A 26,387-nucleotide genomic window follows, 5' to 3' on the forward strand; every position below is an offset into this window, starting at 1 on the left:
AACTCCGGCCCGTGCGTCTCACTCCCGCTAACGGGCCCCGCGGATGCGGAGGAGCAGCCGGGGACCGCCGCACCCCCGCCCTCGGCTCTCGGAGGGCGGGAAGAGGGCCCCGGGCCCGCGGAGGCCGCCGCCCGCCCAGTGCCGCCCGCGACGTCACTCCGCGGCCTTGCCTGGCTCGCCAGCGCGCCAAGGGCCCAAGAGCCAACCGCCGACCGCCAACGGTCGGGGCCGCGAGGCAACCCCATTGGCCAAGCGCAACAGCGCGCGGGCGCAGGCGCGGGTGCCGCGGCCCCATTGGCCCCCGGGGCGGAGCCGTGCGCAGGCGCCGCGTGGTAACCGCGTTGGACGAGGGCGGTGGGCAGCGCGGCGCTGCGTGGCGGCGAGGCCGAGGCCGCGCCATGCTGCGTCTCGCGGCCAAGCTGGTGGCCTTCTTCTGGCGGAGAGCGGACGGCTGCGAGGGAGAGGCCGGGCCGCCGGAGGCCGAGCTCGCGGAAGGTGCCTCGCGGGCCGGCGGTCGGGTGGGCGGCCGCCGCCTCGGGGCTGTGCATCGGGGCTGGAGAAGCGCCGGCGTCCTCTTTTGCTCGTTTCCACCCCAAACGCAGGCCCTGCCCCGGGAGTGGCAGTGTTTAGCGTGTCTGGACGCCAGTCCCACCTGCGGGGGCCGGGCCATCTCAGGCGCCCCCTCGCTCAGCGCACCTGGTGTCATGGCCGCCGGCAGCGTGCCGCGCCCCCCACCCCGGGCTCCCTCCTTTCTTCGTCGGTGTTGCTCGTGTGCTTAGAAGGCTCTGAAAATACAGCGCCCTAAAGAACCTCATGGGATCGTGTGCCACCTGTCTGGAGAGTGTCTTGATTCTCTCCTCCCGGGAGCCCAGGGCACCCAAAATTACACAGTTGCGTTGTCCGGGGGTCCTAGCGTTTTCGCCCAGCCCCTCCTCCTCTTTGAGAATTGAATTCATGCAGGCACGTCAGAATTGGAGTTGCACGTCGAAGGCCCCGCGCTAACAGCCGTCTGTGCCTAGAGTTGCCGCTGCCTGCGTAGTTGTCTATGAAATGCCCTGGGCTTCAGCTCGGTGCCCCAGCAAGCTTGGGTGTTGTACCACGACCTGGCCACAGCCCAGAGTAGCAGTGAGGACTCAGAACCCCGGTGCCAGTGGGGGATCTCACCAGGACTGGGGGCTCGCTGTTTGGATGAGGGCATGCCCCCTCCTGGGCCAGACTTACTCCCCAAGCCCAGAATCTCTTCTAGCATCTCCTGGTGAGACAATACAGAACCTCCTGACTGCTGCTAATGTTACCCATGATGGGAAAATACAACGGGGCAATAACAGTAGGAATGACCCCTCAGACCCCATAGAATGCTAAGAAGTTACCCTGCACCCCACCTGTGCCAGCCATTCGGAGGTCTGTACATTGCACTTGATTCTGTCGTGTAACCCTCAGCTCTTGGGTAGAGACCATATCTGTCTCCATTTTACAGATGATAGATAATAGGCACAGGGTGGGTAAGGATCCAGCCCAGGGTTACACGGGGCAGTGGGAGATTCAAAGCGGGCAGGCAGGCTCTGCAGTCAGAGCTATCTGCCCCTCGGAGAACCTGGGGCAGTGTGCCTCAAAACCCCTGCATTCTGAACACTCATTTCCCCCGGAGAGTTCTCCAGCCCGTAGGCTCCTAGCCCATGGATGCCAGTGTCCTCCCCCTTTCTCCGGTAGGGAGTATTTGTAGTGTGGGCTAACTTTTGTGGTCAAATAGAACCTCTTCGTTTACCCATCTCAGGGGACACCAAGTTGAAAACTGTCCAGGGTGTGGTGACAAGGTACTGCAGCGATTATGGCATGATTGATGACTTGATCTACTTCTCTAATGAGGCTGTGACTGGCAGAGTGCTCCTGAATGTCGGACAGGAAGTCACTGCGGTTGTGCAAGAAGACAAAGTGTCAAACGGACTGAAGGCCATCAGGGTAAGGCCTGACTTCATTCGGGAAGTCTCTTCCCCACGGGGCTTCCTGCTGCTGTCCTGCTGCTCAGAGGCAGCCTGGCCACTGGAGAGCAGAGTGTACCTGTGCGGGATGCCCTTGGTCTCATAAAACTTAGTGGTGGTCAACTGTAAATCACTCAGACAACACAAATTTAAAATTCCTAAACTTGCCTATAATTTTATACCACCGTAAAGAACACCTAACATCCTACATTTATTTTAGTTTTTTGAAAAACTGTTGTTAAAAATTATTATTATTGGACACTTTGTTATCCAATTAGCAGAGATAATTAGTGGACTTTTTTCATTTAAAGATAGTATTTTCGTACTCTAAATTCTCGGAAGTTGAGTTAGTTAAAGGGTGTGCACCTCTAACATTTTAATGGCCATCACCAAATTATCCTCCTATAATGTTCTGATTTTTGAGGTGCAAGGTGAAAAACGGCCTGTTAACCCAATGTTGGCAAAGACATGGACATTATCAATTCTTGAATTCTTTGCCGATCTAATAAGTGAAAGTGATCTCATGAATTTTATTTGCACTTAAGCTTTAAAGTAGATTAATACTTCACAGTGTTTCTATGAGTTATTTTTCATGTCCTTTATTTTTTTGTCATTGTTGGGTTCAGCTTTTTTAAATTAAAGTTTCTATGTTAGCAAAATTTGCATTTTTTAAGGAAAATTACTACATGAAAGTTGCAAGTGTTTGTCCCAGGACCATGTTTTGATTTTGCTAAAGTTTCATTTGACGTAATTCCACGTGACTGTCTACTGCATGTCACTTTGGGCCTCTGTGAGAACCCTTAGGCTTAATTCCCCCTCTTATCACCCATATGCACTTGGATTTTCCTCTGAAAATTGTTTATTGACATTTAAGTATTTAAACCACCTGGAATTTATTTGCTGTAGACTGAAAGAAGGAACCATACACTTCTTTCCCAGGAGCTAGCCAATCATACCATAAGTGGTTCACTTTTTTCCTGCTTATTGGGAAGGTCCCTTTACCATATACACCAGATCCCCACCCACATGGGACCTTGTCTGAACCACGTGGGCCCCGTGGTGTGGCCATATCCATGAGTGGTAGACTGGCGGCCAACCTCCTTTTCTCCGTGGATGGTATTCCCTTGGTTCTCTACTCACCCTGGGTGGGCATCAGAGTCATTCTTGTTTGTCCTTGTCAGCTCAGAGTCTGTTTGGAAACCACTGAGTTTGTGGATCATTTAGGCTGAGTGACATATGAATCATACACAAACTTCTCTAGCTACAAGTTATGCCTCCCCATTTATTTAAGACTATCTTTGTTTTTTGTTTTTTGTTTTTACAGTTCAAAAGTTTTCTCATTTAAGTTCTGCCCATTTCTTAAGTTTATTTCCAAGAACAATATAATATTGTTTTGTGTCTTCAAGCTACTCTTTTTTTCCGTATACAGCAAAGCTGTTGATTTTTGTTATGTAATTTGGTAGCTGGCAAACTTACTGAGCTTAAATACTTTTAAAAAATGGTTGAGATATACTTTATTGCTACTAGAGTTAGTAAATGCCATCTTAATTATTAATATCCTCTTTCTCGAAATTTACAAATCAAATTCTAGAATTGCATTGTTCAGTATGATAGCTGCCAGCCATGTGTGGCTATTTAAATTTAAATTCATTTAAGTATGTAAAATTAAAAATTAATTCCTCAGCTTCACTAACTACATTTGAAGGACTGAATGTAGCTGGTGGCTACCAGATTGGGCAGCACAAACATAAAACATTTCTGCCATCGTAGGAAGTCCTATTAGATAGCTTTGGCCTTGAGTGCTACCAGAAAAAGTAGACTGACTCTCTTGCCATGTTCTCCACCTGCACTTTAATTCCTCAGGCCTAAAGCTCTCCTGGCTTCTGGTTTTAGCTCCCTGGTAGCTCCCTGATCACCTAAACCAGATGCTGATACCTTTGCTTGATTTACCAACACTAGGTAATATTTACTGACTTCCGTCATGAAAGACATGGAATTGGCTCTTTTACACTACCCCCTGAATTTCTTTATTTTTTATTTAGTTTTTTGTGTGTGTGGTACAATACATAACATAAAAGTTACCATTTTTAAGTGTAGAAATTCAGTGGCATTAAGTACATTCACAATGTTGTATATCCATTAACACTATTTTCAGAACCGTTTCGTCACCCCCAAATAAAATTCTGTTCCCATTAAGCAGTAATTCACTAATCTACTCTTTGTGAATTTGACTATTTCAGCAGTCTCATAGTGGAATCATACAATATTTGTCCTTTTGTCTCTGCCATATTGGACTAAGCATAATATTTTCGAGATTTATCTGTGTAGCATGTATTGGAACTTTATTCCTTTTTTGCATGGCTGAATAATACTCCATTGTAAGTGTAGACTACATTTTGTTGCCACATTCATTCCACAATGGCTACATCATTTTACGTTCTCATCAGCAATGCACAAGGATTCCAGTTTCTCTGTATCTTCACCCACAGAAATTCTTTCCTCTTTTGTGGAGGAGTAGCCATCCTACTGGATATATCTTCAAGTGGTATTGTGGGTATTTTTTAAATTTACATTTTCCTAATAATTAATGATGTTGAGAGCATATTTTCATGTGCTTGTTGGTTTTTTCTATATCTTCACAAATGGGGAAATCCCTTTCCCTATTGAATGGTCTTGGCACCCTTGTTGAAGATCAGTTGACTGTATGAGTGTTTATTTCTGGGCTGTCTATTCTAGGCCATTGGTCCATGTCTTTTCTTTATGCCACATTTTTGATTACTAGCTTTGTACGAAGTTTTGAAATCAAGATGTGTGAATCCTCCAACTTTGTTCTCCCTTTTCAAAAAACGTCTTGGCTGTATTGGGTCCTTAGAGGGACCATACGAGCTTTAGGAACGTTTTTTCTATTTCTGCAAAAGACTTCACTGGGATGTTGACAGGGATTTTGCTGAATCTGCAAATCACTTTGGATGGAATTGATGCCTTAATATTAAGTCTTATAATCCATAAACATGTTGTCTTATTTGTGTCTTTTATAACTTCTTTCAGCCACATTTTGTGGTTTTTCAATGTATAATTCTTTTACCTTTTTGGTTAAATTTATTCCTAATTATTTGGTTATTTTTGATGCTATGGAATTGTTTTATTAATCCCCTGTTTTGGATTATTTTTTGAACACATATAGAGGTACAACAAAGTTTGTGTATTGCTTTTGCAATTGCTGCAACTTTCCTGAATTTGTTTATTAGCTGTGACAGGTTTTCTAATGGAATTTTTGGCAGTTTCTGCATATAAGATCATGTCATCGGCAGACAGATAATTTTCTTCCTTTCCGACTCGGATGCCTTTTGTGTCTTCCGGCTGAATCGCCCTGGCCAGGACCTCCGGTGCTGTTTTGAGCAGAAGTGGTTAGCGTGGGCGCCTCTGCCTTGTCTGTGGCCCCAGGGGAAAGCTCTCAGTCTCTCACTGTTGGGTGCGATGCTCCCTGTGGTCTGGTCACAGATGCCCTCAGCGTGTGGAGGGGGTGCCCTGCACTTCCTAATCATTGAGCGTCTCATCATGAAGGGGCGTTGAGTTTTGTCAGGTGCCTTTTCCTCCCAGGTGATAGTGTGTTTTCCGTTTGTTCTGTTCTACCAGTGTGGGTGTGTCACGCCGATGGGTTTTCCTGTGTGAAACCCTTAACGTTTTGGATAAATCCTCCTTGAGGATGGTTTGTAACCCTTGATACACTGCTTCAGTGTTTTGTATCTGTATGTGTAGATTTTCTTGTTGTGTAGTTCTCTTCCGGTTCAAACAGTGCCTTGCTTGTCCTGCAGGTGGAAGCTCTCTCTCACAAATGGGAAGATGACAGCAACAACCATGGCAGAGGACTGTCAGAATGCAGCCCCCGGGTGCTGATTGGCTTTGTGACTTCCCTGACAAAAGGTGCTGGCTACATCAGTCAGACTACATACTTCTCCCTGGACAATGTCTGTGAAGGTAGACTAAATGGGTTTCTATTTCACATCTAAGGTTAGGTTTCGTGGGCCTTTTAATTTTTACAGAATAGGTTTGAGATGGTTACACGTGTGACTGAACAGGTGAGATTTGGACATGCTTTGCTTGTTGAGAGGGTTTGGAACCAGAGCGGCTTCTTAGGTGCCGGCTCCAGGCTTGCAAAGGTGACTGCAGTTCAGGTAGTCCTGCTGTCATTTGTTCTGTGTTCATTTGTCAGGCGTGCCACAAATGTCTGGGTAACTGTTCCTCCTCAGAATCATTGTCACTAACATAAGTCAACAGTATTACAGATACATAGAAGTACTGCTGTTTTGAAGTAATTCAAATGTTTTAAATTGGGACTTGGGGATACTTTGTCCTTTCCCAGAGTATATATCCATTTTTAATTGCATTTGTCTATAGCCGATCTAATGTTTTGACTTTATGCCTGAAGAATTAATTTGTCGGTGCCGTTTATTGAGTTTAGGATTGATTGTGTGCATGCCCTCTCTAGTGGCACGTGGGGAGCTGGGCAGGGAGAGGCCCAGAGCCAGCTCTTCCTCCCGAGGAGCAGCACCCCGCCATGCTCTGTAACTGGGAGGCATGGGGAACGCTGCCCACTGCAGAGGGGCTTTCTGAGCTGCGTTCGAGCCACACACCCTCCTGCTGCACGTTCAGGGAGAAGCAGAGTAGGAATTCTCTGACACTGTGGCTCCCGGGGAGCCCAGGTACAGAGGGCAATTAGCTCAGCCCAGTGGGCAGCCTGCTGTCTTACCTTACATGGAAAAAAGCCAGGACTCTGACCTTGGTTACTAACGCGGGGATTCCCCCAAGTGAAACTGACAGGTGGTTGCCTGGGATTTTTTTATCTCTGTTTTGTCAGAGAAACTCAGCTCGGGAAAAATCCTGGGATTGCTCAGCTCCAGAGAGAATCCCTAGGCCCCTATAATGATGCCGACAGGAAGTCCCTCCCAGACTGGAACCCAGCACATGCCGTAGATGCTCCTCGGAGGCGCAGAAGAGAAGGTGCCTCCTGAGGACTGGCACCAAAGCACAGGCAGAGGGATTCGTGCCCCTGAGCTACAAAGTTGTGCCATAAGCCGCCCGAAAGCTGCTGTTGACATGACTGCAGAACCTTATGGGTGAAGCAGAAAGAACACCTTTGAAAGAAAAATGTGAAAAGAGCTAGTGGAATCTAACCAGGTCGACAGCGCCAGAGAGTAAAGCTTGCGTCTATGGGGCCTCTTCGGCCTCCTTACCTCTGGGCGAGCAGTGGCAGGAACAAGCAGCAGACAGTGCCTCTGTGAAAGGGCATGGCTGTGTGCCCATCAGACTTTATTTATAAAAGCTGGTGGGAAGAGGAGGAATTAAGCTAAATTTTTTGTTATTTAAGGGAGGGTCAGAATATACTGTTTCCTTCTTGATACTCAGTCAGCAAATCCTGGAGTGCATTCCTCCAGCCAGGTGCTATTGTGTAGAATTCACTCTCACAGGACTGAGAGCTCATGGACAGTGTGTTCCGCTCCGCAGGACCAGTAGTAGGTGGGTGGGCACCTGCTGGCTTTGGGCTCCCTTGGGGGGAGGCGGGGCCCAGCCCCCGGGTGCAGAGCAGACTGAGGACGCAGTCCGGGTGAAGCGCAGGCTCTGTCCTGTGCATGAGCTCCTGAGGGGGCCAAGGCAAGGCCAGCACAGTCAGACCGCGGTGTGGAGACGAGCCAGCCCCCCACCCTGGAAGGGGTGACTGCAGAGAAGCAGGAGTCTAAGCAGTGTGCACACGGGAGGTAGGGTCCCAAACAGGAGCAAAGCCAGTGCAAATAGCGGTTTGTTTTCCCATCAGAATCATGGAATCAAAGGGAAGGTCATACAAGAGCATGCTGGTGAAGGAGAGCTATCTGATATTACTGTGCATGCTGCTGTAAATTCACTTTAAACCCAATGCTGCAGATAAAATACTTTTTTTACGATGATAATATGAATACAGGTTTTGATGGAGTTAAGCACTGTAATAAAAACAAGATCCCTATATATCGGGAAACCTGTGGTTCACACGGTCCTGTTTGCCTCACAGGCCATGATGTTCAGCCAGCTGAACTACAAGCTGTGGAGTCAAGAATTTATAAGCATTTACAGATTTATAAAGGTAGCCAAGCTATAACACTTCTATCACAAAACTAATGTTAACAAACCACTGGGATCTGGCAGCACCTTTGTTTTTTAAGCTGTTCCATGTATCTCAGAACAGATGATTTCAGTGTAACTTCAGAGTGAATTGTACACTTTGACGTTACCAACATCACCAAGTAATGCACTGTGGTTTCCCTACCTCGGAGGTTTCAAGCCCTGCAAGGGAGACTGGGTGGAGGCTGAGTACTGGATCCGGCCAGGCACGTGGCGCAGTGAGGCCATCTCAGTGAAGCCGCTGAGGTATAAACGCGTGGACAGGGTAAGTGTTGACCCTCATTTGTCCCTGGGTTCCTATGTTTCCCTGGCCTGTGGCTCTCCTGGGTGCATTGAGAAGTCAAAATAAATAATGCTCAGTCTTGGCCAAAGAAGACCCTAATTTCTTGTAAGAATGCCGTTTCCTTAAGGAAACATTGGACCCTAGCCCTTCATTACCCTCATAATTAAGTGATAAGTCATGTTGCTTAGGTGAAAGTGTGGAAGCATCCTAATTGCTGTGTGTGATGGAGTGGGTGAGGATGGGAGTGTGTGTAAAGCTGGTATGGTTTGGCAGAGGAGGCTGGAACTCAGAGGTACTCACACGGGGTGGAGAGGGAGGCGAGTGCTGGGCTGGGGCAGACACCGGGCCCTGAGCCCTGCCACCCACGCCCTCCCACTCCACGATGGCTACCTCACTTCCCCATGATCTTCAGGGTACTGTTTCTGCCCTGACACCAGGGTCCCCACTCTCCCCAGAGACAGGACTTTAATTGTCTGCCGTGAGGCTCAGGCGAGGTGTTGCCAAGCAGCCCACCAAGCACTTCTGCTCCCAGTGACCTGCCCACCGGGGACCGGTTTGGCACAGTGCCAACCAGGCTTAACCAGCTCTCAATTGCTGGACTTGCAGGTCTGCATTTCTAGCCTCTGTGGAAGAAATGGGGTGATAGACGACAGTATCTTTTTCACCCTGGACTCACTGAAACTTCCTGAAGGATACGTGCCTCGAAGACATGACATGGTCAGCGCTGTGGTGGTGGAGAGCAGCCAGTCATGCTACATGTGGCGAGCCCTCTGTATGACCCCAGTGACAAGGTGGTAATGAGGAAATGGCTTTCTGCACTGGGAAGGGAAACACCTGGTTTGAGTGCATGTTAAGAGTTTGCTTTAATAAGCCCAGATACCAGGCTGGCCAAGTCTGAGCTGGGGAGGGTAAAGGGGCGAAGCTCCTGGAGGTGTGCTTGGCAGTCTCCGTAACTGGTTGAAGATTGAGGTAAAGGTTTCTTTTTAGTCCTACATGTTATGTTGGTGATCTGATTTCCACATTTGGGTGGATTTTTACATCTTTTGTTCTTAGAACACACTGGACATAGTAGGTCCGTAGAATTACTGATTTCTGTGTCCATGTTCGTCCTTCTGTGCCCTGGTGACCTGCCACCTCCTCCATGCATGTTTATGAAACACAGTGGGCCTCCCTCCAGCTCCCTTGTAATGGCAACCTCCCACTTCCTCCCCTGTGTCACCTGCTTTCCCCCATGGCACTCACCTCCTGGAACTTGTCATTCATTTGCGGTGGTCATTTCTGCTATAGGCCACCCTCACCAGAATGTGAGTCCCTGCTTTGTACCAGTGTGCACGTGCCGTCCAGAGCCAAGCAGTGGGGCATTTGGAGGCACACACCAGTACACAAGGCTCAGAGATGGACAGCCTCATTCAAGTCTGTGGGCGTGCGGGTGTGGCAGACCTGCCAAGGGGCAACCTGGCCTCTGACCTGTCTAGCAGGCCCTTGTCATCTGGCCACTTGGTGCTCATTTCCTCTGCCCTGCAGGCCCCTGCTTTCCTTTGGGAGAATGACTCAGGCCCATCTCTGAGGTGGTGAAGCATGGTGTGTGGCCCTCACCTCTCACCACCCAAGAAGGCCTCTGGGCACCACATTTCCCGTGGCCCATCTGACTCCCAGTGTGTGAGGACAGACGAGGCGGGAGCTCACGTGCAGGTGTCTGCTGGGAGGTGCAGCGGCTCCTCCCTGTGTGTGACCCAGGCTCTGGCTTCCTGCTGGTTCTATACTCTTCCTCTGCCCCAGGGCAGAAGCTGGGAGGCCCTCTTCTGCAGGGGATGTGTGGTCCCTTGGAGTCACTTGCCTACTTGAAGGTGGTACCTGCAGGCCTGAAACTTCCCTGACGATTCTCTTTAGACCGGAAAGGCTGGATGGCAGTGCAGCCCTGATGGGTTCCAATTGCCGTGGGCACAGTAGGGCGGGGTGGGCGGGCGGCCAGTACTGGCCCCAGCTGACCACTGGGGAGCGAGCTTCCCAGCTTAGACCTCAGATGACTTGTAATTCGCTTCCAGCTCTGCATCTGTGTTGCCCCATCTTTCAGTCTCAGCACTTACATCCCCACGTGCTCTCTGTCTGCCAATCACTTTTCGAGATGAGTGGTGCTCACAGTGTGTATTCACTAGCACCTGTTGGATGGAGCAGTGGGGGCACAGCCAGTGGGCTCCCTGTTGTGGCTGGTTCTGGTCCTTGGGAGCCTCCTCAAGGGACCCTGGACTGATGTAGATGTGGGACCTGCAGAGGTGTCAGGGCAGCCCGTCCAGTGAAGGGCTGCTGGCTACCCTTGGGCAGGGTGGCTCTAACCCAGGCACATCCACGAGGCTCGTCCCTTGATGGGGGTCTGCTTGTGGACTCTTGAGTAGCCAACTTTCATAGGCAAGGGGACACTGTGAGCCAGCCCCAAGCCCTGTGAGTTCAGAAGTCCTGCAATCCCCTAGTCAGGGGCCTAGGGGTGAGTAGATGGGGGCCATTTGCTGGGTCCAGGGGAACCCCTGGCCAGTGGGCAATCAGTTCCCATTTCCTGAGTTGTACTGGAGACGAGCACCCACCCTTCTAGCAGATGCCAGTGAAGCTGTCTGCTGGTGGAGCCCCGTCCTCACCCCAGAGCACAGCCTCGGACGAAGAAGAACCACAGGTCTGCCCTGGGCTTTGATATGCTGTTGCCACCACACCCACCCACCCCCGCCCCCCAGGCTTCCCTAGCAGTAGTCGAGACCCCTGAGCTCAGCACGGGCCACCTGCTATGTGTGTGGGTTTGCTGGGCAAGCTGGTCCAGACCCTACAGCCCTTTGGGTCCAGGATGCTGCCTGCATGCAGACCCCTGTCTGCTGCCTGCGTGAGTGATGGGGAAACTGCCAAGTGGAACTTCTGCACTCTTGCAGACCTAGCACCTCCCTCCATCTCTCCCTCTCTGTTCTCTTGGTGGGTTGAGCAAAAAACCTGGGAATCATTTTTATTATTATTATCATTAAGGTATCACTGATACACACTCTTATGAAGGTTTCACATGAAAAATATTGTGGTTACTACATTCACCCGTATTATCAAGTCCCTCCCACACTCCATTGCAGTCAGTGTCGATGAGTGTAGTAAGATGTCCCTACTTGTCTTCTCTGGGCTACACTGTCTTCCTTGTGACCCCCCCCACACACCATGCGCACCAATCATAGTGCCCCTCAATCCCCCACCCCCTCTCCTCTGATAACCTCTAGTCCGGGAATCGTTCTTGCCCCACTTCTCTGATCATGCTTCTCAGCTCACCCTTTAGCAGGCAGAGGCTGTCGCCAGGATGGAGACTGCACTGCTCTCACATGCGGATGAGAAGAAGAAGGGATGTGGGTGGGGCGTGTATGGGGACAGGAGCTGGTCTGGGAGGACCAGAAAGACAGAGAGGCACTCCTGCCTTTAGGCCCCAAGGCCCTGTTTTCTGGATGTAGCTGCAGGTGGGGCCGGATGGCAGGAGGCGCCCGTTCCTCCTGGAGAGCGCTTCCTGGGTAAGCCTGGCAGAGGGAGGGGTGGGGGAAGGCTCTGTTCTGGGGTTCAGGGTAAATCTTCATGCTTTCTGAAGAGAAACTCCTCTGTCAGTTGTGTTCGAATCCTCAGAAACAGTAAAGCTCTTCTACCATCAGACTCACGTGGGCCTCTGAAAGCAAAGCACCGCTGCCTTCGCTCTTGCGGCAGGCCGGACAGCGCAGGACCGAGCCCGCACCTCCACCTCCAGGCCCCGCCCCGGGACTCTGGGGTCCATTCATGAGGTGCTCCTGGAGGCAGCTCTGTGATGCCACCACTGTGCCCCATCCTGTGATCCAGGTTTTATAGGATCTGTAGTTTTCTGCCCCGGGATACTCTGCTGTCCTTGGAAGTTCTGAGTATTGTGGAGCTCGTGCTATTGCACGACCGCCTGTGTGGCTCCGCCCTTGCCCCGAGGAGCAGCGCGTCCTGCAGCTGATGCATGTGGAAGGAGAGCGCAGGTCAGGAGGGACCGTGGGGGTGGCTTCCCCCTGATGCTGTGCTTCCTGCTTCCTGCAGAGACGCCCCTGCTGTGGAGAGGGCTGCACCTGTGTCCTGTGGAGCCCTTTTGTTGAAAAACAAAGGTGATGTTGAAGTCACCAGGATGACAGATTTTGGAACACTGGCAGAAGGAGGAAGTAAAAACATGGTGATCTGCATAGAGTGAGCGTGCAGCTTCAGTAAAATGATGTTAATGTGCTTTAAGCTGTGATTTAAGGATTTCTGTAAAACCAGCATTATTTTGCCCATTTATTATTTCCTTCAAGAAAATCTTTTTGAAGGTTTTCATCCCAAAATACCCTTTTTACTTATCTCATAGAGAGGTATTTATAATTGTCATTCACTAGATAGATTGAATGATATGTTTTGGGGTGACTGAATATTACAGCTTTAGGATCCTGTCTGTGTTCACAGCTAATTCTCTTTTACCAGGAATAAAGGAGACATTCCTCAAAACTTAGTCAGCTGCAGACTGGCTGGCTGGGATAAAGCTAAACAGTTCAGATTTCAAACAATGGATGAAGCCCAGGCACACCCAGGAGTGTTTCTCGTTTCTGATCCCAAGAAGGAGAATTTTTCAGATGAAAATATCAACTCATTAGACAGCTACCAAAAAAGCAAAACCTGTCAGACGTTGGAGAACAGTTTGGTGGACCACAAAGAGGTCCCTCCAGGTAGACATTCAGCCGTTCCCGGTAGACCAGCCTGTGAGCCCAGTGAGAGCAGCCCATCCTGGATGAGGACACTCCAGCTGTTCGGCAGTTCATGCCTCAAGCGCCTAGTCCTAGACCTGTCTCTGGTGTTTAGGGGCTGGGGAGGCAGACAAAAGTAGCCTGACAGACAGCCAGAAATTCCTTGATGTGCCATTTCCTGCACATACTCCTCCTGCGGGCGAGACTGCTCAGGGCTCTGTCTCCGCAGCAGGGCTGTGGCCAGTGGCCAACATGGTGCCTGTGTGCATGGAAGCACACTTCTCCACCAGCGAGCCACCACTACCAAAACGTATCTTTCAGTCTAATTTGGATTTAAATTTCACTTACCAGATGGCTGTACCTGCACAGGAGAAAGTGGGGAAGAAAGAAAGAGTGCGTCAAAGGTGCAGGTGGCTGCAGAGCCCAGCGCCGGGGGACTCATCCCTCCAGGTGGAAGAACCCTGATTGTGATCGTCTGTGAAGCGAAGTGCGTGGCTGGAGGGTTTGGAGCAGGCTTGCTCTGGGGACACTGTCCTTCTAGATTTCAGGGATGGATGTTGTAAAAAGCATTTGTAACTATTTTGATAGGATAAATCATAAGAAAAGCATTGGTGGAGAAAACGGCTGAGTGAGTTGATCCACCTGCCTCCTGGCAGCCCTGAGCCTGTGGGAGGTGCCCACTCTTAACCTCTTGGCTGCTGCCCCGAGACCTGTCTGCTCCCCCACCTCCATCTGGGCAGCTGGCTGAGGCCTTTTCTCCATGCCTGGCTGCGTGTAGCTGGCCACCTGAGCCCTAGCGGGTCTTTCCCCTCCTCTGCCTCCTCCCCTGGGTCCCGAGTTCACCGCCCGTCCCCCGGTCTCCCTCCTCAACAGTCAGCCCGAGTTTTGGCTACAGGCCTTCCTCTCAGTAGTCATCTAACATTTCCTAATTCTAAATCTTTAAAAACATGAATCTACCCAGTTGCTTCCAGCCCATGGACATCCAACCACTGGTATCCATTTAAGTAAACAGCTGTCCTCAGCCCTTGGTCTGCGATGCCTCTGCTTTAAATGACCTTTTTAAACATGGCAGTGTGAGCATAGCAGAAGGTGGTTGGTGAGTGTGCTGAGCCTGGATTAGAGCAACAGCAGGGAGTGGGGCAGAAAGCAAAGTAAAGCATTCTGTATTTTGGGGTTTAAAACTTCGATTTAAACTGAGGAATATGGAGAATGTTTTCCTGTTCTTAGTTCGAGAAATACAGAAAAGGCTGTTTAAAATTCTTGGTTTTATTTTGGGACAATATTATGTTGCTTATTTTAGAGAGTCTGTTTCCCCCATTAAAAATAATTACTAAAAATTAAGGGTTGTGGCTGACCTTGGGGGTTATACCCTTACTTGACTCCCAGCACTGCCGCTGGGAAGCTGTGACCTTGGCCCAGTGTCTTAACCGCTCTGAGCCTTGGTCTCATTTGTAAAATGACAGCCCTTCCTCTGTGCGGCTGTGAGAGTCATGAGGAAGGTGTGTAAAGGGCGCGGTCCCTGGCACGGGGCTATCAGCACGAATGCTGCGCTGCTCGGACGTGCGGGGAAGGGGGCTGTTGAAGCTGCCCGTTTTATTTATAACTAAGACCGAATGGTGTCTTGTCTTTTCAAGGAACTCTGGCCGCTGCAAGGAGCTCCTCCTGCTTTGCTTCTCCAGTTTCATCGTCGGGCGGTTCCTGGAAGTGAACGTTGTGAGTGAGGAGGAGTCGCTGATAGTGGTCCGAGAACCCTTTACATGGAAAAAGCCTAGAGGCCCTGAAGCATCAGCTTCCATGAAAACTACAGTCGTGACCACACAGAAAAGGTACCGTGAGCAGAGAAGGGGTGCACTGGAGCACGCGCTCCGCTGTCGTTGACGAGATACGGACATCCCGAAATGGGACGGGTTTGCAGCTGGGAAGGAGGCCTCTTTCCATGCTTGTATGTGGGGGAAGGTACAGCTCTATCTTCACACAGCACTCAGGTCCTGTCTCTGAGGAGGGCCCAGAGGCGGCCTCTGCACCCCAGTTAGTGTCGAGGTGTCTCTCAGAGCAGGACACAGTCTGACCCTTGCCCTCCCATTCCCTACAGCCCCACCCGTATCCCAAGACATCCATGTCCCACATGGGCACCCAGAGACACTGGTCGGCTAGATCAGCGGGGTGCGGCCAGTGTGGCCTCTGTGATCAGTGCACAGCCCCTGAGAGTGGTCTGTGCTGGGGCAGCGCTTGGCTGCTTGAAGCCCCTGTGGAAATGTGGCTCCTCTGAAGGACCAAGTGGAAACAGTGTGGTCTGCTAATGTGGCCAGGGGACTTTGGGGCATAGTCTCAAAATGCTGCAGCTCACATTTGCTCATCTGCAGTTATGAAACCCAAAAGGCTCTGCAAAGCAGATTTTTTTAAGTTTGGTGCCAAAAAATATGACCTATAGGGATGTGAGGCTCCTGCGTGCCTGCATGCTGTGGATCATGAATGCGTAGAGACTGACAAGCTGAGCTCAGGTGCTGCCCAGAACCCACTGGTTGAAATGGGTTACTTCTCTAACATGGGAAAATCCTGACTTCACACCCCATCTTGCCCAGTTACAGTTTAAGATAAGGTATTGTGGACTTCTACTAATTTGCAGCCGAAGGAGAAATCTGCTATCAGAGAACACAGTGTGGCTGACCTTGGGGGTTATACCCTTGGGGGTTATACCCTTACTTGACTCCCAGCACTGCCGCTGGGAAGCTGTGACCTTGGCCCAGTTTCTTAACCGCTCTGAGCCTTGGTCTCATTTGTAAAATGACAGCCCTTCCTTTGTGTGGCTGTGAGAATCATGAGGAAGGTGTGTAAAGGGTGTAGTCCCTGGCACGGAGCTATCAGGAGTGATGAGGAAGTGGTAACTTGGTCACATGAAGGCCGTGTGCTCAGAGGCTGGAACCTACACGCAGGTGCCAGAGGCTGCTGTGACCTGCAGCCCGTCAAGAGTCCCAGACAATTGGGTTTTAATTACAAGAGCTTTTAAGGAGCCCTAGTTGTTAGGGTTATTCACGCAACTCTCTAGCTGGGATTTGGCTAAACTAGAGGAGAGAGACAGACCAAAAGCCACAAGTATTGTGATTCCCTGGTCGGTTATTTCTGTTTGAATGTCATATTGTCACCATACAGGAACAACTCTAAAATGAGATGTTCATTTCCTATTGTCGAGTCAGTGACCCAAACATCAGTCCTGGTTGGCTCAGACACCCTTGGTCTCCCAGCATCTGCATCTGCCCCATCCTGGGTGGCCCAGCCAGGGCCACTGTCATCCTGGTTGTTCTCTGCTGCTCCTGCCTGCCTCCTGAAGCCTGTGTTCATGCACCCCCTTAGCCAAGCTGCAGAGGACCCTCTTTGTGCCCGGATTTTGTCAGCCAAGTTTCCAGCCATCCTAAGCAGTGAATAGACATGTTTGTTAACTCAGCGTGCCTTTTGAAGCCGCATGGTAAGATGGACTACTCAGGCCATTTACGTAAATGTGTGTGTGGAGGCCATCCTGCCCTTTACCTTGTTCGCATGAGTAATCAGTACTTTGCTGTCACTTACTGCATGCTCTGCCCACCACATGCACTTCACGGGTGTGCTCTGCTCCAGCCCTTGCTGCAAACCCACAAGGGAGAAGGTGTTCCGGCAGGAGGTGACGGCCTTCCAGTGGTGGCTCTGGAGCTGACTGGGTGTTTCTGACAAGACTTGTCTGTAATCAGACTCCCTGTCCAGAACTGAGCTAGAGGAACCTGCCTGTGAGGTGACAGCTGTCAGATATAGAGCCTGGAGGGAGCAGGTAGTGGTGGTGGGCCCTCCCCCAGTCCCTCCCCATCACCCTCCCCGCACAGCCCCTGCCTCACTTCGCTCTGCTGCACAGCCTGGAACTGGGGGCTCCTCGCACCCCATGCTCGGATGCTTTCCTGCTCTCCTGTTTCCATACCCAGCTTTTTCCTCCCCTCACTCCTGTTGCTGCGTTAGAGTGCCCATAGCAGCACTGATGGTCTTTGTCCTGCTGCCGGCAGGCTTGGTGACTTCTGATGACAGCCCTCTCTGGGGAAAGGCGGAAGCTGGAGCGGGAAGCTGAACTTACCCAGAGAAATGACAGGCTGAAAATGGGCAAGCAGAGCCCGGACAGCACCTTTACCTAATGTGTTTTTCTCCAGTATAGTTTCTAATACATCCTTACAAAAGCATAGTAGTAAGAGTTTAGCCAATTGGAAGCCTACAAATAGTTGTTTTCAAACTCACTGGTACCAAGAGGTTCTGGGGTGTCCAGCCTGTTTTCCTGTTGCTGCAGAGCAGTTGTTCTGCTCTATGACAATGAGAGGACCCAGGGAGAGGACCCCAAAGCTAAAATAAAGGTTTGCACGTTCCTGACTTAGGCTGACAGTTCATACATCAGTTATTTTTGGTGATTGAGGAAACTTATCTTTCTAAAATAGGAGAAGATCTCTAAGTAAGAATGGTTGGTCTAAAATGCCTCGTGATTAAGAATTGTTTTAACTTGTGGATTTCTTTTTTAAGGAACCCAAGACGGCAGCTTCCAAGTTTTCTTCCACAGTATCCAATACCAGATAGACTTAAAAAATGTGTGAAACAAAAAATTGACATACTGACTTTTCAGCCGTTACTTGCAGAGGTGAGAGACACATCTGGTGTGACACCCTGGCTCTCCGCCCACTGGAGTTGTTTTCTGACAGTCAGGATGAGCCCTTCTCATGCTTGGGTGCTTCCTGGTCCTTTTGCCACAGGCAGCTGGGAATTCACAGAGCCTCTGAGAGCTAGTGCTTGTGCGAATACCATGCCGGGAGCCAGGTGGCCTGCCCTTCCGGACTCGACTCTCACCACCGGGGCTTTGGGGCTGGGAGCAGAAGATGGGGGAGGGGCACCGTCTGCCACCAGCCCAGGCCAACCGGCCTCCTCACAGCTTTCCAGTCCTGGTGAATCCTCAGTGACTGAGAAGAGGTGGAAAAGCCCTCTGGCCCCACAGATGGGTGCTAGGAGCCGGGCCTTGTTCCCTCAGCTGACTCCCTCCCTCACCTCACCATGCTGTAGTGTCCTCACCTATAACCCCTCGGAGGAGACCCTGCCGGAGCCTGTCCGCTACTGCAAGCGGTAGCTGAAGCAGGGAGGCGTCCAGGCCGGCCAGCACACTTGTGAGCCAAGCTGGTGGGCAGGGCTGGGAGGCCTGCTGCATTGGGCAGCTGGAGGGAAGGGCACAGCCCTGTCTCCAGAAGGGCGTCTTCCTGGGATTTGGGGGTCTGTTCGCTGCAGAGCGGATGAGTAGAAGTGAGGGCCTGGGCAGAGTCCAGGTGAGGAGGTGTGGGCCCAACAGGGCTTTTGTGGGGGGAGAGCAAGCTCGGGCCACATGGGGACTGAGTCAAGACAGGAGACAAGGTTGGGAGAAAGCTAGTGCGAGGTTCTCCTGGGCCCTGGGTGAGACAGGCAGGCAGGCAAAGCTCCCTTGGTGCTGCCACGCCGTGTGATGCGGCCAGTGCCGGCAAGAGGCGGCCCCTCGCCAAGGGACTTGCATGCTGACATGCCCAAAGGGAAGGGAGTGACATGGTGCGGCGCAGGGGGTATGCCCCGCATGGTCTGCTGTGGGGCCCCTAGGAGGCGGGGCACGTGGTAGGAAGTTGCGGCTGTGATGATGTTAGGGCCTGAGGCGAGGCCCCCCTGGTGGCAGGTTAGCCACGATGCCAATGATAGTGACGGGGTGCTCAGTGCAGGCGAGCTTCCCAAGGCTTCCGTGCTGCTGAGCATGAACCCCTTGATGCCAGACTCACAGGCTGCCCTCCCATCAGCTTGTGGAGGTGGAATGGATGCTCAGGGACTGCGGGGCTGAAGGCGCACCCTGGGGCAGGCTCCAGCTCTGGGGGCCCAGGGGCAGCGCCACGGCAGCCTAGTGCATCACCTGCCCCCGACAACCTGTGTCCCTGGGCCCACCCAGGTGCTTCAGAGGCTCTTTGACTCTGTTGAGAAGATCACGTGGTATTTCTTGTTCAGTCTTTAATGTGGCGAATTGATTGATTTTTCAAGCGTTCAACCCTTCGTTCCTGTGATAAACCCCACTTGGTCTGGATCCTCGTACCCGTATGCGCGCACGCTTGCACTGACCCAGTAAAGTTTGGTCAGGACTTCTGTCCGTGCTCAGGAGGGAGGCTGAGCTTGTCTCCTGTGGCGCTGCTGTCTGAGCTGGGGGCGTGGTGCCGACCGTAGAATGCTTTGGGGGTGTTCGCTCCTCTTGACTTTCCTGAAAGAGAGAGTTCACGTAGAACTGGTATTATTTCTCCTTACAGTTTTTGTGGAATTTATCAGTGGGGCATCTTGGGTCTAAAGTTTACTTCCTGGAAGATAATTTTACTATAAATTCAGTGTCTGTAAGCCATAGGACAGTTCAGCTTTTCTCTTTTGAATGAGCTTTGGTGGTTTTTGTCCTTAAAGAAGTGTCTCTTCATCTAGCTTTTCTAGTTTCTTGGCATAAAGTTGTTTATGATGTTAGTAATTTGCGCCTATCCTTTCTTCTTTATCAGTCATGTTGGAGGTTTATAAATTTTTATTAATCTTCTCAAAGAACCAGCTTTTTGTTCTATTGATTTGCCTCTATTTTCTGTTTTCTTTTTCACTGATACCCACTCTGATCTTTATTATTTTCTTTCTTTTGCTTACTTGGCTTCATTTGTTCTTTTTTCTGCTTTTTAAAGGAGGAAGCAAACATCACTGATTTGAGATATTTCTTCTGTTCTGATAGGTTTTTTTAGTGCTATAAATTTTCATCTAAGGACTGTTTAGTTACATTCCACAAATTTTACTTTGTTGTATATATTTTCATTCAGTTCGTTGTATCTTCTAATTGACCTTTTGATTTGTTGATTGACCCATAGATCATTTTCAGGCATTTGGGAATTCTTCCAGATATCTTCTGTTGATTCCTCATTTAATTCTGTTCTGTTTAGAAAACATAGTTTATATAACTGAACTCTTTTATGTTCAATGACTTTTGTTCCACAGTCAAGATAAGGCCTGTGAGCACTGCTGCTGTTGGGCGGGCGTCCCCATGAGTGTCAGTGCCAGGTGGCTGGTCAGGTGGCTGACGTCTGCATTATCCCTATTGACTTCGGTCTGCTTGTTCTATAAATTGAGAAGGAAGTTAATTCTCTAACTATGAATATGTATTTTTTTCCTTGCGGTTTCCCAGGCCTCTGCTTCGGACATCGAGGCTCAGGATTAGGTGTATGAACATCCGTCGTTGCTGTGTTGAGTGGCTCACCCTTTGCTGACATCCCTGGTGGTGTGCTCGGCTCTAGTCTTCTTCGTGTGACACTAGTACAGCATCTGCAGCTTGCTTTGCGTCGCTGTGAACATGGTGTCTTTCCCACACTTGCTAACCTGTCTGCATCTTTATCTTCAAAGTGGACTTCTTACAGCAAACATCTGCTTGGGTGTTGCTTTTATCCGTCTGACAGTCTCTGCCTTTTAACTGTGGGGTTTAGATGACTTGCATTTTATGTGATTATTGACATGATTTGGTTTAAATCTACCATCTTGCTATTTTTTCTCTATTCACTGTTTTTCCTCTCTTCCTACCTTTTTATGATTCCATTTATCTCCTTTCTTGGCTGGTACAGTAGCTCTTTCGTAGTGTGTGCAGCCGCTTCAGGGTCTGTCACGGTGCTAGGCAGTAGAACCCCCTGCTGATAGGAATTTCTGGACCCACCCTGAGATGTGGGGGCTGCTGTTGAGCATTTGAAATGTGTCCAGTTGACCAAGGGAACAGAATCTTTCATCCTCTTTAATTATAGTCAGTTTCCTTGTAAACAGCCGTGCACGCATAGTGGCTGTTTGGATGGCACAGGTTTAGAGCCGCCCTTCAGCTCATCACGGCCACGGGGGTCCTGCACCACTTCCTGTGGAGAGCCGGGGCCTCCCGGGGAGCCTCTGCTTCTCTTGTCTCGGACTTTTTGCTCATGTTGTGAATCTGACTTCTGCATGTGCTTCGAACTCCATGATGCATTTCACCATTTTTACTTAGTGTGATTGTCTTTTTCTTATTTAATTAATTCATTTATTTTGTTGTCATTAATCTACAATTACATGAAGAGCATTATGTTTACTAGGGTCCCCCCTTCACCAAATCCCACCCACAAACCCCCTCACAGTCACTGTCCATCAGCGTAGTGAGATGCTGTAGACTCACTACTTGTCTTCTCTGTGTTGCGCAGCCCTCCCTACATTATACACGCTGATCGTAAGGCCCCCTTTCTTCTTACCCGCCCTTGTCCCTCCCTTCCCACCCATCCTCCCCAGTCCCTTTCCCTTTGGTAACTTTTAGTCCATTCTTGGGTTCTGTGAGTCTGCTGCTGTTTTGCTCCTTCAGTCTTTCTTTGTTCCTATAGTCTCTGGGTTTGAGATGAGTCTCTTGTAAGCAGCATATAGATGGGTCTTGCTTTTTTATCCATTCTATTACTCTGTGTATTTTGATTGGTGCATTCAGTCCATTTACATTTAGGGTGATTATTGAAAGATATGTACTTATTGCCATTGCAGGCTTTAGATTCGTGGTTGCCAAAGGTTCAAGGTTAGCTTCTTTAGTATCTTACTGTCTAACTTAACTCACTTATTGAGCTATTTTAAACACTGTCTGGTCATTTTTAATTTTTCTCCCTTCTTATTCCTCCTCCTCCGTTCTTTATATGTTGGTTCTTTTATTCTGTGCTCTTTTGTGCTTCCTTTAACTGCTTTTGTGGGTAGTTGATTTTATTTTTTGCCTTTAGTTAGTATTTGGTTGGTCAGCTTTCTTTGCTGTGATTTTATTTTCTCTGGTGACATCTGTTTAGTCTTAGGAGTGCTCCCATCTAGAGCAGTCCCTCTAAAATACCCTGTAGAGGTGGTTTGTGGGAGGCAAAGTCCCTCAACTTTTGCCTGTCTGGAAATTGTTTAATCCCTCCTTCATATTTAAATGATAGTCGTGCTGGATACAGTATCCTTGGTTCGAGGCCCTTCTGTTTCATTGCATTAAATATATCATGCCATTCTCTTCTGGCCTGTAGGGTTTCTGTTGAGAAGTCTGATGATAGCCTGATGGGTTTTCCTTTGTAGGTGACCTTTTTCTCTCTAGCTGCCTTGAAAACTCTGTCCTTGTCCTTGATCTTTGCCATTTTAATTATTATGTGTCTTGGTGTTGGCCTCCTTGGGTCCCTTCTGTTGGGAGTTCTGTACACTTCCATGGTCTGATCGATTATTTCCTCCCCCAGTTTGGGGAAGTTTTCAGCAATTATTTCTTCAAATACACTTTCTATCCCTTTTTCTCTCTCTTCTTCTTCTGGTACCTCTATAATGCAGATATTGTTCCTTTTGGATTGGTCACACAGTTCTCTTAATATTGTTTCATTCCTGGAGATCCTTTTATCTCTCTCTGCGTCAGCTTCTGTGCGTTCCTGGTCTCTGGTTTCTATTCCATCAATGACCTCTTGCATCTCATCCATTCTGTTTATAAATCCTTCCAGAGATTGTTTCATTTCTGTGATCTCCTTCCGGACTTCATCCCTTAGCTCTTGCATATTTCTCTGCAGCTCCATCAGCATGGTTATGAGCTTTATTTTTTAATTCTTTTTCAGGAAGACTGGTTAGGTCTATCTCCTTCTCAGGGTTTGCCTCTGTGATCTTGGTCTGTATCGATTTCTTCTGCCTTTTCATGGCGATAGATATATTTGTGGGGAGCTGGCGCGTGTGTTGGGTAAGAGAAAGTCCCTTCTTGCCAGTTTGTGGCCTTCCTCTCCTGGGAGAGCAGCGGCCTCTAGCGGCTTGTGCTGGGCAGCTGCACGCAGATGGGGCTTCTGATCTTGCCCGGCTGCTATGGAGTTTATTTAGCTCTGCAGTCGCTGTGGGCATGGCTGGCCTCAGGCTGCTGCTCCAAGATGGCGGAGCCACGTCGGAGGGGGAACAGGCGGGAGGCTGTTTATCGCGGTGTGGGCTTCCAAGCTGCGCTGCAGTGGTTTGGGTGCCCGGAGTTCCCCGTGATTCCCAGCTGCTGGGCTAAGTGTCCCAGGGCGCTTCCGTCCAGCTGTGGGGTCCCTGTCCCTTTAAGACTTCCAAAAAGCTCTCGCTTTTCTTTGTCCCCAGGGCGCCGGCTGCGGGACCCGCTCACAGGTCTTACTGCCCTGTTTCCCTAGTTTGCAGCACCCCACGCACTGTGTGTCTGTGCTCCCGGTGCGGGTGTCTGGGGCTGGGTGCTCAGCAGTCCTGGGCTCCCTGCCCCTCCCCCTCCGACTCCTCTCCTCCTGCCGGGAGCCGGGGGGAGGGGCGCTGGGGTCCCGCCGGGCCGCAGCTTGTATCTCACCCCCTTCGCCAGGCGCTGGGTTCTCGCTGGTGTGGATGTAGCCTGGCTGTTGTCCTGTGTCTTCTGGTCTCTCTTTTAGGAATAGTGTTGTATTTGTTATATTTTCAAAAATGTATATGGTTTTGGGAGGAGATTTCTGCTGCTCTACTCACGCCACCATCTTGGTTCTCCGTGATTATCTTTTAAAGGCATTTTAAAAAGTGAGTCTCTTGCGCCACAGCATAGCGCCATTCTTGGTGCTCTGTGCACCCGCGTGTGGGTGCCGGCCTCCACAGAGTCCTCCTCCTCCCGCTGCAGGGCGTGGACGTCTCCTGCGGGCTCGTCTGCACGGGCTTGGTTCTTTTGGCCTTTGTGTATCTGGAAAAGTCTTCATTGCACCTTCATGTTCAGAAGATCTCTTCCCCGGGTCTCGCATCCCAAGCTGAACCTTTACAGGTGCAATGTTCCTGCGAGATGTCTGCTTTTCCTTCTCACCTTTGTTCTTTTGCTTGAAATGTGTTATTTTTTTTCTAGCCACTTTTAAGATTTTCTCTTTATTACCAGTCTTGTGAAATGTAATTTACAAAGTGCCTGGGTAGAGTTCTCATATTTCTCGGCTGGGAGTTCTTGGAGATTCTTTGATATGTGGGCTTATAGTTTTTCTGAAATTTAGACGTGAGTGGGCATTCTGCACTCAAATCCTCCTCCTGCCCGTGGGCCACCCAAGGCCACTGCCCAGCTCACTGATGCCCTGTTCTTTTTGCTTCAGTCTTTTTCCCTCTGTTACATTTTGAGTAGTTTCTCTTGCTGTGTCTTCAAGTTCATCGCATTTTTCTTGTACAGTTTGTAATCCCACCAGTGTATTTTTATGTCAGACATTGTAGTAACTATCTCTACAAGTTCAGTTTGGGTCTTTTTTATATCCTCTGGGTCTCTGCTCAATACGCATAAGACACTTAAAACAACTTCTTTCATGTCTTTGTCACTTAATTATCACACATGTCATCTCTGGGTCTTCTTCTGTTGATAAGGTTCTCTCATCAGGAGCTTCCAGTGGGTGGAGGCCAGGTGTGTTGCTGAATGCCCGACGGCACACGAGGCAGCCCAGCCCTGGAGCCAGGAATGCGAGCCGCGGACTTGGAAGCTCTCCAGACCTCTGTCCGTGCTGCTCTCTTCCTGGCACTCCGTCCTGTCGGCTTCCTCGGACCCCCAGCTCTATCTCCTCGACCCAGAGGCCGCATGCCTCCTCTGGGCTCTCTCCCTGTGCTGGGGCAATTGTAGGGCTCACCTAGATGGTTTCTCCAGTCTCAGGGTACGGTCAGTGTTGGAAAGATGCTCTCATTGCCTGTTGAGTTTCAGCAGCTTGGACTCAGTAGCTCCAGAGCTGCTTATTTCCTGGATGTGGGCATGTGTGGTGCATCCTCTGCTCTCACCAACTTCCTGGGTTTTTTTCAGCTTTTGAACATGTCTAATTACAAGGAGAAGTTTTCAACTTTGCTCTGGCTGGAGGAGATTCATGCAGAAATAGAACTGAAGGAGTATAATATGAGTGGGGTCACCTTGAAAAGAAGTGGGGATTTACTCGTCCTGGAGGTCCCAGGACTGGCTGAGAGCCGGCCTTCTCTGTACACAGGTGGGTTTGTTAGCACTGTATTCTGCTAAATGGAGCAGCAGGTGTTGAACCATATGCAGGGAAAAGGATATTTTTAACTGGCAGCAGTACAACCATGTCCCTTGGTTTTCTGTGCTTTGGGCTGGGATGTCACTTAAGACTCAAGTCAGCAAAGTGAACACACACGGCGCCTCTGTCACACTGACGTTGTTTGAAAGCAATTGATCTCAGTAATGTTTTGTTTTGTTTTTTATTAAGGTATCATTGATATACAGTCTTATGAAGGTTTCATAAGAAAAACAATGTGGTTATTACATTCACCCTTGTTATCAAGTCCCCCCCCATACCCCATTGCAGTCACTGTCCATCAGTGTAGTAAGATGCCACACAGTCCCTTATTTGTCTTCTCTGAGCTGTGTGCATCAATCATGATACCCCACAATCCCCTTCTCCTGCCCTCCCACACCCCTCCCCTTGGGTAACCACTAGCCCCTTCTTGGAGTCTCTGAGTCTGCTGCTGTTTTGTTTCTTCAGTTTTGCTTTGTTGTCATAATCCACAGATGAGTGAAATCGTTTGCTACTTGTCTTTCTCTGCCTGGCTTATTTCACTGAGCATAATACCCTATAGCTCCATCCACATTGTTGCAAATGGTAGGATTTATTTTCTTCATATGGCTGAATGATACTCCATTGTGTATATGTACCACATCTTCTTTATCCATTCATCTACTGATGGACACTTAGGTTGCTTCCATATCTTGGCTATTGTAAATAGTGCAGCGATAAACATAGGGGTGCATATGTCTTTTTGACTGAGAAGTTGTTTTCTTTGGGTAAATTGCTAGGAGTGGAATTCCTGGGTCAAATTGTATTTCTTTTTGTTGTTTTTTGAAGAACCTCCATGTTGCCTTCCACAATGGTTGAACTAGTTTACATTCCCACCAGCAGTGGAGGAGGGTCCCCTTTCCCAGTAATGTTTCTGTTTACTTCCTCTTCAGAGTGTTTGATTTCACTGTACAGCAGCAGCATTTTGTGATTTTTCTGGTTTTAGATGTAATAATGTATTTTTTTGCCAGGTGACAAACTGATTTTGAAAACTCAGGAGTACAATGGACATGTCATTGAATACATCAGCCACGTGACTGAGGTGAGGCTGGCCCTTCCCACAGGGTGGGGCAGGGGGTTGCTTCTTGGGGTGTTGATGGCATTTTGGAAAAGTTGAGGGTAATGTGGACATTTAAATGGGATGAATAGAGAACTTGGCCTCTAAGGAAATACTGTAATTTTTGACCATGTAAAGCATCTA

General features: G+C 49.5%; 1 protein-coding gene across 4 annotated transcripts in view; it reads left to right on the forward strand.

The window, feature by feature from the left end:
- Positions 1–321: 321 nt before the first annotated feature.
- The window catches only part of MOV10L1 (Mov10 like RNA helicase 1), a 51,780-nt gene continuing 25,714 nt past the window's right edge, over positions 322–26,387 (forward strand). The window contains exons 1-12 of one of the 4 annotated variants that reach the window (XM_073214074.1): positions 322–495; positions 1,775–1,959; positions 5,795–5,957; positions 8,285–8,397; positions 9,022–9,206; positions 12,475–12,618; positions 12,889–13,130; positions 13,500–13,635; positions 14,783–14,974; positions 17,676–17,790; positions 24,925–25,102; positions 26,158–26,228. In XM_073214074.1, coding sequence (XP_073070175.1) covers positions 399–495; positions 1,775–1,959; positions 5,795–5,957; positions 8,285–8,397; positions 9,022–9,206; positions 12,475–12,618; positions 12,889–13,130; positions 13,500–13,635; positions 14,783–14,974; positions 17,676–17,790; positions 24,925–25,102; positions 26,158–26,228 — 1,821 coding nt within the window. In that variant the 5' untranslated portion in view covers positions 322–398. The other 3 variants (XM_073214076.1, XM_073214073.1, XM_073214075.1) reach the window with 3 other exon arrangements.

Source organism: Manis javanica, chromosome 10 (genome assembly GCF_040802235.1).
Source record: "Manis javanica isolate MJ-LG chromosome 10, MJ_LKY, whole genome shotgun sequence".
Lineage (NCBI taxonomy): Eukaryota > Metazoa > Chordata > Mammalia > Pholidota > Manidae > Manis > Manis javanica.